Genomic DNA, 18,422 nt, shown 5'->3' on the forward strand with positions numbered 1-18,422 from the left:
CCTCTCTGGTCAAATTAAGATAAATAAATAAAGTTAAATAAAATCATTCTTTAAAAGAAAGAAAGGAAAGAATAATGCATTGTGTGGAGGTATCTAGTATTATAAACAAACACTGTGTAACTTCCACCTGGGTCAAGAAAACCTCACTCCCCGCTCCCATGCTTCTGCTAAGAACTCCCTCCTCTCTGCCCTAACCAGTATGCCAAGTGGTATTCACTGGACTTACATTATAATTTTATTATCTAATTTTGTATCCCCAAATAATGTAGGATTTTCATGCCTCCTTTTGAGCCTTATATAAATAAAACCTCACACATACCTTTAGACCTCATTTTTTTCTATTTTCCATCTGTCTCTCTTGTTCACAGATTTTACCCTGTGTCATGCGTTTAAAGTGCTTTCATTTTCAGAATTAGCATCAGTTACTGTTCTTTTTTTTTTTTAAAAGAATTATTTTATTGAACTTTTATTTCTTGGGACATTTTGGTTGATTCCATGTCCTAGCGATTGTAAATAATGCTGCAATAAACATGGATGTGCAAGTGTTTTTCCGACGGAAGGTTTTTCTATCCTTTGGACAAATACCTAAAAGTGGAGTTACTGGGTCATATGGTAGTTCTATTTGTAGGTGTCTAAGGAATCTCCATATCATTCTCCAAAGTGGTTGTACTAATTTACATTCCCACCAACAGTGTAGGAGAGTTCCCTTTACACCACAGCCTTGCCAGCACGTCTCATTACTTATTTTCTTAATTTTAGCCATTCTTACTGTGGTTAAGTGGTATCTCATTGTGGTTTTGATTTGCATTTCCCTTATAATAAGAGATGTCCAGCATGTTTTCATATGCTTTGGGGTCATTTGTATGTCTTCTTCAGAGAACTGTCTGTTCAGCTCACTTTCCCATCTTTCCCATACAGTTGGCTGGTTTATTTGGGGTTTTCAATTCTGTCCCACTGGCCTACCTGTCTGTTTTTGTGCCAATTCCATGCTGTTCTAATTGATTGGATTGATTATATTTTTTGTGGGTAAGCTGCTTGAGTTCTCTGTATATTCTGATTATCAATCCCTTATCTGGGAGAGAATTTGCAAATATATTTTCCCACTCTGAGGGTTGTCTTCTCACTCTGCTTATTGTTTCTTTGGCTGTGCAGAAGTGTCACAGCATAATATAGTCCCATTTGTCTATTTTTGGGACTATTGCCTGTGCTTTGGAGGTCTTTAAGAAGTCTTTGCCTACTCCAAGAGTTTTTACTATATTTTCCACCAGTATTATTATTTTTTTTGAGAAGTTTTTGCTATAAGGTGCATGCGTTCACCAGAAAGACAGAGAGACAGATAGACAGAAAGCGAGAAATCACCCCCCCCGGGGGGATGGTCACGCCGCAATCCCTTCTCCATTCTTCTCTTGGGATCTTGGGCATGCACACACACACACCTGGCATGAGTTTAAGCCACCAGGTCTGCTTCTCAAACCACAGTCAACTACATGGGAATCTAGTGACATAGCCATTATGCCAAGCTAGGGTCCCTATGAGTCTTTTTATTTCAGCATTAATTTCTTCTATAGTTATAAAGTCATTTAGGAGTAGATTGTTTAGTTTCCATGTGTTTGTGAATTTTCCAGGGCTCTTTCTGTAACTGATTGCAAGTTTGATTCCATTGTGGTCAGAAAAGATGCTAGATATAGTTCCTATACCTTTGAATTTAAAAAGGATTGTTTTGTGTCCTATCATGTGGTCAATCTTCAAAATTTTTCCATGTGGGACTGAGGAAAATGTATATTTTGTGGTAGTTGGGTGAAATACTCTGTAGTTGTCTGTCAAGTCCATTTCTTTCTTTTTTTTTTTTAATTTATTTTTTTTGGAGAGGTTTTTGCTATAGGGCGCGTGCGCTCGCCAGCCAGACAGAGACAGACAGAGAGACAGAAAGCGTGAAATCACCCCCCAAGATGGCTATGCCGCAATCCCTTTTCCTCTGTTCTCTTCTTGGGATCTTGGGCACGCACGCACACGCGCCCGGCGTGAGTTTTAAGTGGGATGCGAACCACGGTCGACTACATGGGAGTCCAGCTACATAGCCATTACGCTAACTGCTGGTCCCAAGTCCATTTCTTTTATGCTGTCATTTATATTTGTATCTCTTTGTTTATTTTTTATTTAGATGATCTATCCAGAGAAGCCAGTGGGGTGTTGAATCCCCTACAATTTTTGTGTTGCAATGTATCTCTCCCTTGAGATCTAACAGTCTCTCTTTGATGTATGTAGGTGTGCCAATGTTGAGTGCATTGATATTTTTGGTGAACAAGTCCTTTTAGTACTATAAAATGTCCTTCTTTGTCTCTTCTTAAATCTTTCATCTTAAAGTCTATTTTGTCTGATATCAGAATCACTACTTCTGCCTTTTTTTTGTTTCCATTTGCATGGAATATCTTTTTCCAGCTCTTTGCTTTCAGTCTATATATGAGTGAGGTGTGTTTCTTGTAAGTAGCATATAGATGGCTTCTGCTTTTGTATCTATTCAGTCAGACTGTGTCTTTTAATGGGAGAATTTAATCTGTTAACATGCAATGTTATTATTGATATTTGCAGATTTATCCCTTTCATTTTGTTAGCCATTTTCTCAGTTGTTTTTTGTTCTCCTATTTCTGTTTGTCTATCCTTAGTTATCCTGATACAACACTCCCCTCAGTACTTCCTGTAGAGCTGGTCTATTATTGGTGATATTCAGTTTTTGTTTATCTGAGAATACTTTTTATTTGCTCTTCCCATTTGAAGGGCAATCTTGCTGAAGGTAGTATTCTTGGTTGAAATTGTTTTTCTTTTCATGATTTGAACACATCTTCCCATTCCTTCCCTGCCTGGATTGTCTTTGTCTTTAATTTTTACCAATCTGGCTATGATGTGCCGAGGAAAGGATCTTTTTTTGTGTTGATTCTATTTGGGGTTCTTTTTATTTCTTTGGGTTTGAATTTCTCCATGTTTCTGTATATTTGGAACATTTTCAGATAGTATTTCATGAAAGAGGTTTTCCATGCCTTTTGCAGGTTCTTCACCTTCTTTAATACCCATTGTATGGATATTTGGGTGTTTCGTGGTGTCTAGAATTTCTCGTATGTTGTCCCTTTTTTTTTGGTTGTTTTTTCCTTCTTTTTGGTGATTCGTTCTATGCTGGAGACTTTGTCTTTGAGGTCAGAAATTCTTTCTTCTGCATGGTCCAGTCTGCTGTTAATGCTTTCTAGAGAGATTTTAATTTCTTGTATTGTATTTTCAGTTCCAGTTCTGTTTGATTCTTTTATAGGGTGTCTATTTCTTTATGAAATTCCTCTTTCATGTCCTGAAATGATTTTCTCCTTTCCTGGAACTGATTATTTTTTCTTGTATCACCTTAGAACTTATGGGTGCTTTGTTGCTTGAATTCTCACTTGTTGGTCTGCTTTCTTCTCTCCACCTTTCATAATCTTCATTTGTTTTTAACATGTAATATCCTTGGCTTTTAGCTGTACTTAGTGAAATGAATAGGGAGAATTGTGTCATTCTAGTTGGTTTTTATAGCTAATAACTGAAAATACCTGAAATTGAGAGGCTTATAAAAATAAAGGTTTGTTCAGCTCATAGTTTAGAGGCCAAAACCCAGGGACCATGTCTGGATGTCTGGGCATCTTGCAGCGTCTGGATCACATCAGGGCAAGAGCAGAGCAACTGTGTCTCTTAGTCTCTGTTCCAATCTCCTCCTCTCTGTTTATAAACCCAGGAGAACTCAGTCATATGGGCCCCACCCTAATTGCTTAGTCACTCCCAAAAGCTCCTCCATGAAGATATTATTGTACATTTCTTTTTAGTATTTTCACAATCAAATCTTAACACATGAATTTGGGAGGATACAACCCATAGCATGTATCTATGCCACCTTGTCCAGATCTGCAAGTCCTGCTAGTTGTTTTGTTTTCAATAGCATCTTGCTCTTGTTTAATGATTTCAGTGTCTTCCATTTTCTTTCAGAGGTTATTAATTTCAGCTCTTTGAAGTTTTCTTCTATCCTCTACATTCCCTATTTCCTATATTTTTCTTTTCCTGTTTTTTATTTTCTTAAACATGTTGAAAGTTTTTCCTAAATGTCTGGTAGTTGTTGGATGAGTTGAACTTTGATTAAGAGTAAGCACCAAATATCTATGTAGATGTTCATCAGTCTCGTTTGAAGGTAACCAACTCATTGGTTTCACTGTAGGGCAATGAGGTGAGAAACTGCTTATTTTACAAGTCTGTGTTAGTAGCTCCTTTCTCTCTGTTAGTATCTTTTTTCTCTGAGCGTCTCCAGATCATACTCTCCAGTTGTTTCTTTAGGTGGAATAGGCTTGTTCTGGGAGTGGAGTGGGTGTGGTTTCCTGGTGCTCCCTGTGACTTCTGGTTATCCCTGTTTTCATCCCAGACCTCTCTACTACTAATAAGTCTGTTGGCTTCCAAACCCAGAGCCTCTTGTTCAATTATTCGAGACCACAGTTTCTGGTGTTTGATCTTGGCTGGCAATTAAGAGAAAGGGGAAAGGAAATGGGAAGAGGAGTCCTACAGCTTGAATATGTTCCCTGAAAATGTGTTAAGTAATAGGAATAAGAAGGTAAAAACTTGATCCAATTATTATGTTGAAGAGTGGAGCCTTTGGGAAGAGATTGGTGATTGGCAGGTGATTGAGTCCTGGTGGGTTTATAAGGAGAGGAAATAAGGCAGGCAGAGACTCACATGAATACAGACCATACTCTTTCTGCATGTATCCACCACCCTCTCTGCTTTTTTCAGCCATGTTGTGATGTAGCCAGTCTCATGCTGTTGGATTTTCTAGCCACCACAATCAAAAGGCAAACAAACTTCTATCCATAACCCAGTCTCAGGTACTTCTGTAAGACAAGGAGTATGCACAGTCCTCTGGTAGATTCATTGGGCTAGAGGATATCAGCTGAAGGCCACATTTCACATAGACTCTTCGTGTCTCCCGGGGCTTACGCCTGTGCTCCATTGTCCCTGATAACCCCAAGTTCTCTACACTCTTTAGACACCTTCCTGTGCTCTGCAACATCACCTGCCCTCCTACACATGCTTACCATATTGATTGTATTGAAGTTTTTCATCTGCTATTGTGTCATAGTTTCCTAATTTTGCTCTTTTGAGAATACAAAGATGGACAGGAGGGAACTAACAATGGTAACAAGCTCTACTTATCCCGCCCCAGAGTCTGCTGCCAGCTCTACCTGAGGACACATGAGGTCCACCAGAACAGCCCAAGCTCCCACCTCTCTCTTATCTGCCTGTCTCTGTAATAGTGACTCTCGAACTCTCCTTGCTTCACTCAAATGTCCTGAAGGATATTTTACATAGAGATTGCTGACTCCACATGTGTTTTTGATTCAGTGGATCTTGGTGGGACTTGAAAGTCTACATTTCTTTTATTTTTTTAAGTTTATTTATTCCACGGGCATACCCTCAATAGTGTCTCAATGCCACAATCCACTCCTAGCCTCAGCCTGCCAAGGATCATGAGTACACATGTGCCTGGTGTACTCAGAGGGGTCTCTAAACACAAACTTGGAATCTTCCCATGTAGGTCAGCCTCACAGAGCAGTGTATAACTGCTCATCACCACCCAGCTCTGAAATCTGCATTTCTAACCAGCCCCCAGGATCACAGGTTTGCTTTTGCTGCATGCATAACCAGCTGACCTGGCTGTGTGCCTTGGCCCAAGACTTTCAGGGGACTGCAGTCCAGATATTGGCAGAGGCTGTGTCATCTCAGTGCCTGACCAGGGCATACCGTTCTTGGGAGCTCATGCCCATGAATGGCTGTTGGATAGGGGTGTGAGTTCCTTACCACCTGGCCCTCACCGTAGTACTGCTCATGATATGTCATGATATGTCATCAGGCTTCCCTAAGAAGCCATAGCCTTTTATCTGCTGTATGTTATTAGAATTAAGTCACTAAATCCAACCATACCTGAGGAGAGGGGCCAGACAAGGACTGCCAGGAGGAGGAATGACTGGGGTATCTTAGAGACTTCTCCCCACACGGCATGCTGCTGGTCCAAGGGTCACACTTCAAGAACCACTGCTCTAGTTAATAGTCTCAGGACAAAGACCTTTTTCTTTTCTTTTCCTTTTCCTTTTCTTTTCTTTCTCTGAGGATATCAAGGCTCTCTGATGAGTAAATGGATGACATGACTGACCAGGGCATGCTGTTCTTGGGAGCTCATGCCCATGGATGGCTGTTGGATAGGGGTGTGAGTTCCTTACCACCTGGCCCTCACCGTAGTACTGACATTAGCAGCCTCTGAGATGGGGAAGAGGCAGAGAGGGGGTTAATGCTTTCCACTGAGCTCTAGGAAACAATGAAGACAAAGATAGGCACCTAGGACAGTCTTGGCTCCAGTCTGCATTCACTCAGACCCATAACCAAAAGTCTTAAAGTGCTGATACAGCAGAAGGGGAGGATAACTATCACTGATGGGGGAGAGGGCCCAGACAACAACTCGGGTGTAGGCTGGTAGACGACTGGGCGGGGGGGCATGTGGAGTAAGTCCAAGAAAGGAGGCATCTAGTTTAAAAGAAGGAAGTGCATCTCTAGTGGGAGTGCGCCAAGGGGTACACCATGTTCTAATGCAAGGCCCAGATGAGGGTGGCTTGCCTTCCCTATGAGGCTTTATGTCACATACTTCTCTGTGTGGCCTTATGAAGAGTCAACTTTTTATTTATTTATTTATTTATTATTTATTTTTCATTCTGTGAGAGAGGGAGAGGGGAAAATAAAATAACAGAGAGAGGCACCCCTAATAGGGTCCTCACACCACAATCTACCCTCAGTCTTAGCCAGCCTAGATCATGGACATACGCAAGCCAGAATGCTCTGGGAGGTCCTGGGACGTGAATCCAGGAACTTTCCCATGTGTATCCAGCTGCATGACTACTGCACCACCACCTGGCTCCCCAGCTTTCATAGCTAGCATACACAGAGTGCATAATGAGGGCCTTGTATAACGATATGCTTGATTAACATCACTCCTTGTTTGGAGACTTCAAAGGTTTTATAAAAGGATTTAAGGTGTGGGGACCAGCAGTTGGCATAATGGCTATGTCACTGGACTCCCATGTAGCCGACCACGATTCGAGTCCTGGACCTGGTGGCTTAAACTCACGCCAGGCGCATGTGTGTGCGTGCCCAAGATCCCGAGAGGAGAATGGAGGAGAAGGGATTGCGGTGTGGCCATCCCCCCTGGAGGGTGATTTCTCGCTTTCTATCTCTCTGTCTCTCTCTGTCTTTCTGGCAAGCACACATGCACTATAGTGAAAACCTCTAAAAAAAAATGCACTAAAAGAAAAAACTCAAAAAAAAAAAAAAAAAAAAAAAAACCAGAAAAAAAAGGATGTAAGATGTGGTCCTTGCCTGCTTATGGGGAAGTGACTTCTACCTATGAAACCACAGCGATGGATACTGTGTAGACTAGCAAAAAGACATGGGGTCTAGATTCAGGAGACTATAATGACACATAGGGCTGTGGGCACTCAAAGTCACTTAGGCTCTCTTGGTTTATTTCACCACATTTGTGGGACAGGGGGAACATACCAGCTGTTTCTAGCTCACAGAGGAGTTGGGAAGGGAGAACTGGGTGAAAGCACTTTTTAAACCTAGAGTACTATTTTGGAAAAAAACAGAATCACGTTAGTTCTCAACTTAGGTATATGTTAGATTGACCTGAAGAACCTGGAATAAATTTCATTCCCATGCTGTACCCCCAGACCATTATGTAACAATTATCCATCAATCTCCTCCTGCCCTTTCTCTCTTTTTCTATACATATACATACATGCATACATTTTTCTTTCTTTTTAAATTTGCTATAGAGCATGTATGAGAGAGAGGGAGAAATTGAGAAAGCCCCTCCCAGAGGGGATGGCCATGCCACAATTCTTTCTTTTCCTTTCTCCTCCCTGGATTTTGGGCACACACAATCATGCTCCTGGCATATTTTCCAAGCTGAAGGGTCCAGAACTTGAACTATGCAGTTGGCCATGTGGGATCCAGCTGCCTTAATTAACACACCACTGACTGGCCCATATACATTTTTAAAGGCAGACTCTCAAAATAGTTAAAAGAAATTCCACCTTAATTTCCAGCAAGCAGTATGCACAGAGAGCTCGGGGGCCTTCCATAGCAATTGTTGCTGTGAAGGTGTCTGGGGTGGTCATGGGCAGTCATCAAACTTGAAAGAAAGAGTTTCTTCTCCCGGTGGCCACAGATTGATGCTAAAGAACAGAGATGCTGTTAGATGTCTACACTAACTGTTTCGCCAATGTGAGAAAATTTTATTTTGAAATTGCTTCTGCACACTGAGAGGATGCTGGGAGCTTGAGAGACTGAGATATAGCTGTGCCTTGTCAGCTGTCGTCCGTGTCCAGAAGATTGTGCTGTTACTGAAGTTGGCTCTCAGGAGACTGCTAGGGCAACTGCTTTTGCTACAATTATTGACCTTTAATAAAGCATTTCTAGGGCCAGCAGTTTGTGTGGTGGTTAAGGTGCTAGATCCCACATGGCAATTCAAGTCCTGGACCTGGCAGCTTGAAAATCACCCAGGGTGCATGTGTGTGCACCAAAATCTGAAAGGAGAATAGAGAAGAAGGGATTGGGTTATGGCCATCCTCCCTGGGGAGTGATTTCTCACTTTCCCTCTTTGTCTCTCTGTAGTGAGCCCACTTGCCCTATGGCAAAAATCTAAAAAAAATAAAAATAAATAAGGTATTCCCAATGAGCATGCCCAGTTCAGTACTTAATTTGCCCATCCCAATTCTTTGATTGGGGTATTAGAGGTTTCAGAATGTTCAAGAAAATGCATCTTATTGATTTAAGGGGTTTTTGCACTATCAAAATAAACTTGTTTTAATTCCACATTTCCACTCACTTTTTGAAGCCCCATCATAGAAGACTACATTTTTAAAAATTATTTCGTTTATTTTATTTATCATCATTGTCATTTCTTAATTTGACCAGAGCAAGACAGAGAGAGAGAAAAAGTGAGAAAGCAAGCTGCCAGGTCCAGGACTTGAACTGTGGTCAGCCATGTGGGAGTCCAGCGCCTTTAACCACTATACCACCTGCCAGCCCCAAGACTAAATTTTTTGGAAAATGGTCTCCAAAATAGACATTTTAAAAGAAACATAGTTTGTTTTGTTCCTAATCTTTACATTTTCCAAAAGTACTGTGAACAACTTTTGACTGAAATCTGTACTTTGAGAATTCACCAAAACATAGAACTATACCCAAAAGAAACTGGGCCAAGGCCAGACAGTATGCCCCAGGTGTTGTGTCCTCTCTCTCATCTTGAATGTGTCTCTCTGCTCTCCAGAACCACGTGCCTTGGGATGAGCCACCAGGGAGGAGACCCAGCTGCTTCTGCGGCCAGAGAACCTTTCCCTCAGAGTCAGCTCAGAGGCAATTCTCCACTACCAACAGGGTGACGCACGTCCTCCCCTCTGTGTCTACAGAGGATGCCCCCAAAGAAGTTCCTTCCCAGCCCAGGAGCACCCCTCAGCACTCATACATCAGCCGGGATGATCTGTGGCTGGAGAAGACCCAGAGAAAGAAGTTGGAGAAGCAGGCCCAGCTTGTGCACGCAGGGTCAGTGCTCAAAGACCAAGACAAAGTAAGTCGTCTACAGCCAGGCATCCTCCAGCCTGGTCTGGTGTCCCCTCTTCCTCTGCAGACTTTTCTTCAATCTGATGAGTTCTTTGTTTGTTCCCTTTATAAATAGCAATGTTTTTATATTTTTTATCATCAGTTCCTACCTACTTTATGAAAACTCTGAGATCAAATTCACGTAACATGAAATGAACTATGTGAAAGTGAACAAGTCAGTAGCATTTAGTGCAATTATGACATTTTACATCCATCGCCTCTATCAAGTTTGAAAACATTTTCATCACCATAAATGGAAATTCTGTAACTCATTAAAAAGCCATACCCACTTGTACCTCCTCAGACCCTGACAAGCATGAATCTGCAATCTGTACCTGTGAATTTACTTATTCTAGACATTTCATAGATGTAGAATCATATATGTAACCTTTTATGTCTAACTTCTCTGATGTAGCATATTTTGAGGTTCTTCCATGTCACCACACTTATTGGTACTGGTTGAGCATTCCTAATTCAAAAATTTGATGATTCCACTCAGGGAATCATCTCCGTGCTCCAAAATCCAAAATCCAAAACTATTTGAGCACAGAGATGATTCCCTGAGTGGAAAATTCTATACCTGACTCCATGTGATGGTTCTTAAAGTCAAAACATTGCAATACAAAAAGTTGTTTAAAATTACTTTCAGTCTAAGCATATAAGATGTACGTGAAGTAAACATGAATTTTATGTTTAGATTTGGATTCCATCCCTAAGATATTTCATTACACAATGCTAATATTCCAAAATCCCAAATCTAAAACTCTTCTGGTCCCTGTATTTCTTCTTTTTTTTAATGGCTGAGTAATATTCCATTATTTAAGGAGTCTCCATAAAGCTCATGAGAATGTATATTATGAAAAAAATTGCATGGATTTCAAAACTGTTTGTAACAAAATAAAATCTTACTTTATTTCTATTTTTATGAGCTTTTGAAGTCCTATAATGTGGTTATATTTGTTTCTATTTGTTTATTCATTTATCACTTGATAGATATTTATGTTGTTTGTACCTTTCAGCTATTATTTATAGTTCTGCCAAGACTAGTGTACAAATTTTTGTTTGAATACATGTTTTCAATTCTTTTGAATATCCCTAAGAGTGGAATTACTGGATCCTATAATAATTTTATGAGAAATCACCAGACTATTTTCCACATTGGCTACACAATTTTTTCCACCAGCAATGTATGATAGTTGCAGATTCTCCACATCCTCTCCATCAGCACTTGTTTTCTGTATTGTTTCCTTGTTATTTTAATTATACAATCCTAATGGGTATGAGAGGTACTTCACTGTAATTTTTTTATTTCCTCCGAGAGGGTGCATGTGCTCATCAGAGAGAGAGAGACAGAGTGAGGGGTGGAGAGAAAGCAACCCCATGGGCATACCACAATCCTTCTCCTCCATCTCTTCCTCCTTTTGGGATTTGGGGTATGCATGCATACATGCTCAGGTTTTTTTTTCAAGCCACTGAGTCCAGGACTTGAACCATGTTGTTAAACACATGGGATACAGCTGCCTTCATCACCAGGCCTCAGGATGTAATTTGATTTGCAGTTCCTAATGACTAATATTGAGAATATTTTTATATGTTTGTTGACATATTTTATTTGGCGAAATGTCTATTCAAATCCTTTGTCCATTTTAATGTTGAGTTGTTTGTCTTTTCGTTGTTGAGTTGTAAGTTTTTAAGCTTTTCTGGAATAAGACCTTTAGCAGATATGTAATTTGTAAATATTTTCTCCCATCTGTAGGTTATTTTTCACTTTGTTCATAGTATCCACTAATATCCAAAAGTATTTAATTTTGATGAAATCTAGTTTATCTTTGTTTTGTTGTTTGTACATTTGGTGTCATATCTAAGAATCCATTGCCAAATCCAACTAATCCAAGCCTTGTCTGTTTTCTTCTAAGAGTTCTATATCTTTTGTTCTTACATTTATTTTATTTTATTTTTTTAATTTAATATTGGTATGGTGTGAAGTAGTGGTCCAATTTACTGCATGAACATTTAATTGTTCAAGCACCACTTGTTGAAAAGACTATTATTTCTTTTTTTTAAAGGTTTATTTATTTATTTATTTTCATTCATTCTTAATGAACAGTCTTGGAATGCTAGTCAAAACCAAAGGACCTTAGATGCATGGGTTTATTTCTGGACTCTCAATTTTATTCTTTTGGTTTATGTGTTTATCTCTACATCAGTACCACACTATTTTGATTACCATAGCTTTATAGTAAGTTTTGAAATTGAGATGTGAGTCTTCTTTATTTTATTATTATTATTATTTTAGTTTGCTATGGGGTGTGCACTCTTGTTGGAGAGAGAGAAAGTGAAAAATCACATGTACTCAGCATGTTTTGTTTTATCTGGTTTTTAGTTTGTTGTAGGGCACGTGCACTCATCAGAGAGAGACAGAGGGAAAGTGAGAAATCATCCCCCAGGGTGCATGGCCACACTGCAATCTGGTCTCTTCCATTCCCCTGTTGGGGCCCTGGGCATGCACACACACACTCTCCTGGTGTGTCTTCAAGTCTCCAGGACTTGAACCACACAGTTGGCAATGTGAGATTCATCCATCTTAATGTGCACACCCCACCTGTCAGCAAAGTGTTGTTCTTTTTAAAGGTTGTTTTGCCTATTTGGTTTACTTTGGAATTCCATAGAGATCTTTGGATCAACATTTTCATTTCTAGGGGACAAAAAGGCTACTGGAATTTTAATAGGATTCTATTCAAGTTTTTGATCCCTTTAGAGTATTACCATGTTAAGTCTTTGAATCTTTGAACATCAGGTATCTTTTCATCTTCATAGGTTTCTTTGATTTCTCTCAGCACTATTTGTATTTTGCACCATACAAGACTTGCATATCCTTGCTTAAAAGTTTTCCTAAGTATTTTATTTATTGATTTTCTTAAGAGAGATTTTTTTCTATAGGGTGTATGTGCTTTCTGGAGAGACAGAGAGACAGAAAGTGAGAAATCAGCCCCGGGGGGATAGCCACACTGCAGTCCATTCCCCTCCATTCTCCTCTTGGGATTTTGGGCACTCACAGACACTCACCCTACATGAGTTTCAAGCTGCCAGGTCTGGGACTTGAACTGTGGTTCGCCATGTGGGAGTCCAACGCCTTCCCTAGCCACTATGCCATCTGCTGGTCCCCATATTTAGTTTTTTATAATTTTCACAGTAGAGATCTTTTATTTATTTAATTTTTTGAGAGGTTTTTGCTATAGGGTGCGTGCGCTCGCCAGACAGACAGAGAGAGACAGAGAGACAGAAAGCAAGAAATCACCTCCCAGGGGGAATGGCCACACCACAATCCCTTCTCCTCCATTCTCCTCTTGGGATCTTGGGCATGCACGCACACGCGCCCGGCGTGAGTTTAAGCCACTGGGTCCGGAACTCGAACCACGGCCGACTACGTGGGAGTTCAGCGACATAGCCATTACACTAACTGCTGGTCCCACAGTAGAGATCTTTTACTTTCTTGGTTAGATTTATTCCTAGATATTTTATTTTCTCTGGTGGCTATTGTAAATGAGATTGCTTTCTTTATTTCTATCTCAGTCTGTTCTTCATTAATGTACAAAAATAGTACAAATTTTTATATGCTGACTTTGTATACTGCTGCTTTACTGGACTTTTAAAATTATATCTCATGTTTTTTGGGTGGATTCTTTGTTTTTCTATGTATATGATTATGTCACCTCCAAACAGGGACGATTTAACTTCTTCCATTCCAACTTGGATGTCTTTTATTTCATCTCTTGTCTGATTGCATTAATTAGGACTTCCATACTGTGCTGAATAGGATTGGAGAAAGTGAACATCCCTGTCTTGCTTGAGGTTGAAGCTTTGGAAAAACTTTCAACCTTTTCCCACTCAGTATTAAGTTAGCTGTGAGTCTGTTATATATGCTTTATTGTGTTAAGAAATGTACCTTCTACTGCCTATTTTGATGAGAGGCTTTTTTTTCTGATTTTTTAAAAATTTATTTACTTATCTATTTATTTATTTAGTCATTCACTGTACATCAATACAGTATACAAAATACAATTTCCATCCAGTATACATTGTATATTGACTCAATCAAGGATATTACCATACATTTTATCATCAACAAATTATTTTCTATTTCTTGTTTCTTATATGTTTTGCTTCCCTCCCCCACCTGATTCCCTACCTCTCACCCTCTGCCAACTGATCCCCTTCTCCCACACTGTCTCTGGTATCTACAGTTGTTTTCCATGCCCTTTTTTTTTTTTCACATTGTATTGACTCACTGAAGATCTTAATTAATTTAAAGACTTTCAATAACAAGCACAGCTGATAAATACATATTTATGAATGCACGTCTGACTTCAGGCATAAATCTCAGTGAGTAAAGTGAACATACTATAAAGCAGCACTTGCTGGGGCTATATAGCTTACTGCAGTCATTAAATAGGTATTAATAGGTATTTTTTAATTCATTTTTTAATCTCAAAAAAGTTTTAGTTCTAATAGCTCATAATCAAAAACTGTTAAGAGAAATTTGCTTAAAACTTAAAGCCAGGAAGAAGGTTAGGATTCAGTTCAAATAGTAGGTAGATGAACCTATCAACAGTTCAAGAGAAAACAAAAATCCTTAAATGTGGATATCAAACCATTGAAGAAAATCGGTAATGTTTCAGTCTGAAGAGAGTTAATTTTTCCATATTTCATATATCTCCATGTTATTTAGGAATCTGATTGGGTATTCACTCTTCCTGATTTATGTAGTTTTTATAGGGGGAGTATTTTTTCATTTGTTTAATTTATTTTCCTATGAGTATGTCTTTGAATGGATCATTTGAGCTTTGGTTCTGGTTGGTTTCAATATAGAAAACTATATATTTTCAGAGACATCAGTGTGTTCTCAGGCCTGTTTTCAGACTCTAGGTGAGGTTAGTGTTCTGTGTCTCACCAGTACAGGAGGTGGATTCCTTCATACCAGTGACAACTGCCATGTGCTTATCTGAGTTCTCAGACTCTTTGTGGGGTGTGGGACTCCTCCTCCAGATGAGGTGGTTGAGTAGAGATATCAGCTGAAAATAGGTAATATTGAGTGTGTTGCATATAAGATGGATGTAGATGCTGGTTGAAGAGTTGTGACTCAGGGGTGCTAGTTTTTTGTTTAGTTTGTTACTCATTTGCACTTCCTGGAAGATGGAGGAAATTACTCATCCCAGTGCCAGACTCTCTCCACAGCCATGGCACCCCCACTTCTGCAGGCAATTTCTTATAGGAAGGATGGATGGAAGCTCTCATTGGTGTGGGAAGGACACTAAGAAGGGAGTGGGGGCTGTTTATGTCCATCTGTGCTGGGTGCTCTCTTTATTTCTTCCTCTTGTCTGATTACACTGGTTAGGACTTTCAGTACTGTGTTGATTAAGAGTGGTGAAAGTGGGCAAGCTTGTCATGTTCCCAATTTTCAAAAGAATACTTTCATCTTTTCCCCTTTTAGAATTATGTGTGCCCTGGACTTTTCATATATGGTGGTTTTTATTGTGTTGAGATACATACCTTCTATACCTAATTTGTTATGGGTTTTTTGTTTGTTTGTTTGTTTGTTTGTTTTGAGAGAGAGATTTTTGCTGTAGGGCATGTGTACTCACCAAAAAGCAGGAAGCAGAAAGACAGAAAACAAGAAATCACTCCCCAGGGGGTTTGGCCACACCACAATCCTTTCTCCTCCATTCTTCTCCTGGGATCTTGGGCATGCACACACATGCACCCAGCATGATTTTCAAGCTACCAGGTCCAGGACTTGAACTACAGTCGACCATGTGGGAGTCCAGTGACATAACCTCTACACCATCTGCTGGCCCCTGTTCTATTGTTTTGTTTTGTTTTGTTTTTTCAATCATGAAGGGGTGTTGAATTTTTATTAAATGCTTTTATCACATCTATTGAAACAACCATGTGTTTTTTGTCCTTGGTTCTACATGATATATCTTCCATTCGTTTTTTTAGTATAGTTTTGCCAGCCATAGAATTTCTAGTGGACATTTTTTTTCTTTTAGCCCTTTAAATATGTCATTCACTGACTCTCATGATTTCTGATGATAATTCAGCTGTTACTGTTACTGAGAATCTCTGTACATGGTGAGTAGTCTCTTGTTTGCTAATTTCAAGATTGTTGTTTTTGGTTTTCAACCATTTGATTCTAATGTGTCTCAGTGTGAATCTTTGTGTTTATCCTTTGTTGAGTTTCTTGAGCTTCTTGGATGTGTAGATTCATTTTACTTTATCAAGTTTAGGAAGTTTGTGGCTATTATTTCTTCACAATTCTTTTCTTTCTTTCTTTCTTTTTTTTTTCCAATTTTTTTTTTTTTTTTTTTTTTTTTTTTTTTTTTTTTTTTTTGGATGTGGGGGAGAGGTTTTTGCTATAGGGCACATGTACTCGCCAGAAAGATGAAGAGAGATAGAAAGTGAGAAATCACTCCCCCAGGGGAGATGGCCATGCTGCAATCCCTTCTCCTCCATTCTCCTCTCAGGATCTTGGGCATGCATGTACACAGGCCTGGTGTGAATTTAAGCCCTCGAGTCTAGGACTCGAACCACAGCCGACTACATGGGAGTCTAGCGACATAGCCATTATGCCACTGGAGTGAGAGTGATGGCTTATTTCATCCCTGGACTGCACTGGCACAACCCTGTTGGGGAATTGAAGCACTGCCTGCTTCTGTACTGTCTTAACCAGGATACATGAAAAGCAGTTAAAAAACACAGGACTCAGCACCCTATTATTCTCAGTGCTGGAGGTCTCTAGGTAGCCTACTTTTTTCCACTTCTCAGAGTCTTCCCATGTTTGTTTATTGTGTTATATCTAGAGATTTTAATGGAATGAGGAAGGACATTGAATGAATGGGGTTACTCTATGCCAGCAGGACCAAAAGTCTCCAAAATTTCAATTTTTAAGAGCAAAATTGGAGGCTGGCCAGTGATGTGGTGGTTAAGGTACTGGACTCCCACATGGCTAACAGCGGTTCGAGTCCCAGACCTGGCAGCTTGCTTTCTCACTTTTCCTCTCTTTCTGGTCAAATTAAAATATAATAATAACAAAAAATTAAATGAAATAAATAATTATTAAAACAAAGAAAGAACAGAGTTGTTCTGGGATCCCCAAGGCCACCCACAAAAATTTAGGAATTTGTTAGGCAGACTCAAGGGACTTGATATATAGGCATATTCTTGGATGATGCAGCATGATTAAAGGACATATGGCAAGATCAGTAAGGGGAAAAGACATAAGTGAAGTCTGGAGAAGAAGTCTTCCCTATGCTCTCCTCTACCATCTGACCCTGCCATGAGGGTACACATTAAGCATTCTCTTCTCCAGCAGTAAAATGATGTATTAATATGTGTCCAATGTTTGTGTCCAGGAAAGTTGATTAGTGATTTAGAGCTCCATGTTTTCACTGGAGGCTGACCATGTAGGTAACCTCTGCCTAGCACATAGCAAATTCCAGACTCCCTGAAGGAAATCAAGTCTTCAGCATAAAATATATTGCTTATGAACAGTCTAGGCACAGTGAACCATCCTTATCAGTTAAGGAATAGTTTGACTGCTAAATTTCCAGTTGCCAGACAAGGGCCAATCTCAACGACAAGTTCTAAAGATGACAGCCTCCAATTTGCTATGTGAGGTTTCTTCTGCACAGAAAAACAAACCTATTCCAGATCTTATCAGCTGCTAAAACATCTAGACAACATGAATGGAACAGCCAAATATTTGAGGACCTTGCCAAATCTCACATGAGAAAATGCAAATCTCAGTTGGGATGGAATAAAAAATGAAGTGAGATTCAGAAATGGGAGTAGTGCACAATATTAGACCACCTTTTATAAAGTACTTTATGTCTTTTGACTATAACTCCTGGAGTGAGAATTGAGAGGATAGGAACAGTTATGTATGAATAAAGGCCAGAGATAAGAACTGAACATATGTACCTCATAAAGTAAAAGTAGTATTTCTGTATTTTGAAGTGACTGTTTCGATGCAGTAGCCACAGAAAACTGCCCATGTCAAAATGGTTGAAAGGGTTGGATCAAGTCACCGCAGCAACATATCTGGTTTTGTTAACATTACAATTCTATGAATTGGTTATTGTGTACCTTAATTTATAGGTGATAAAGCTGAGATTCAGAGACATCGAGAAGTGTGCCCTAAGTTTAAGGTAGTAAGGTGGCAGAGACTGGACTTGAGCACACATCTGTGTTTCTCCAAGGCCTTTGTTCATGCTACTCGAAGTGTTAGAGGTCCATTATTGATTGATGGGATGAGACCCCACATATTTTCTGCTGTAAGCTCTCATTTTAATTAGCTGATATATAAAAATTTGGGGAGAGATATGCATCACACAGGGCAGAAGCAGATGCAGCATATTTGGTGTGGCACATTCCACACCTTTAGTTCCCTGCGAGTGCAGCCAATCACTGTTAAAGAGGATATGACCTTGCTAGATCTGAGGAGATGGTCCAGTACTTGCCCCACTATTATCACTAATACCACCACTGGGGAGTGACTGTACCAGCCAGTGCATTTTGTCTTAAAGGGATGTTTACAAACACTGGGCTGTCACCCACAGGGCCACATCCTTCCTGAGAATTGCAGAGTCAGGATCCTGGTGGCCCTAGAAGTATCTTTGCTTCCAGCTTTCTAGCACCTCAGACTCCCAGAGCAG

The 18,422-nt window shown here is 39.7% G+C and overlaps 1 protein-coding gene across 1 annotated transcript in view; it reads left to right on the forward strand.

The window, feature by feature from the left end:
* The window catches only part of LOC106733149 (uncharacterized), a 132,378-nt gene that overhangs the window by 92,180 nt on the left and 21,776 nt on the right, over positions 1-18,422 (forward strand). Inside the window, exon 3 of the mRNA XM_027773890.1 lies at positions 9,380-9,676. Coding sequence (XP_027629691.1) covers positions 9,380-9,676 — 297 coding nt within the window. The remainder of the gene's footprint in view (positions 1-9,379; positions 9,677-18,422) is intronic.

This window comes from Tupaia chinensis, unplaced genomic scaffold, assembly GCF_000334495.1.
Source record: "Tupaia chinensis unplaced genomic scaffold, TupChi_1.0 Scaffold000386_1, whole genome shotgun sequence".
Taxonomy (NCBI): domain Eukaryota; kingdom Metazoa; phylum Chordata; class Mammalia; order Scandentia; family Tupaiidae; genus Tupaia; species Tupaia belangeri.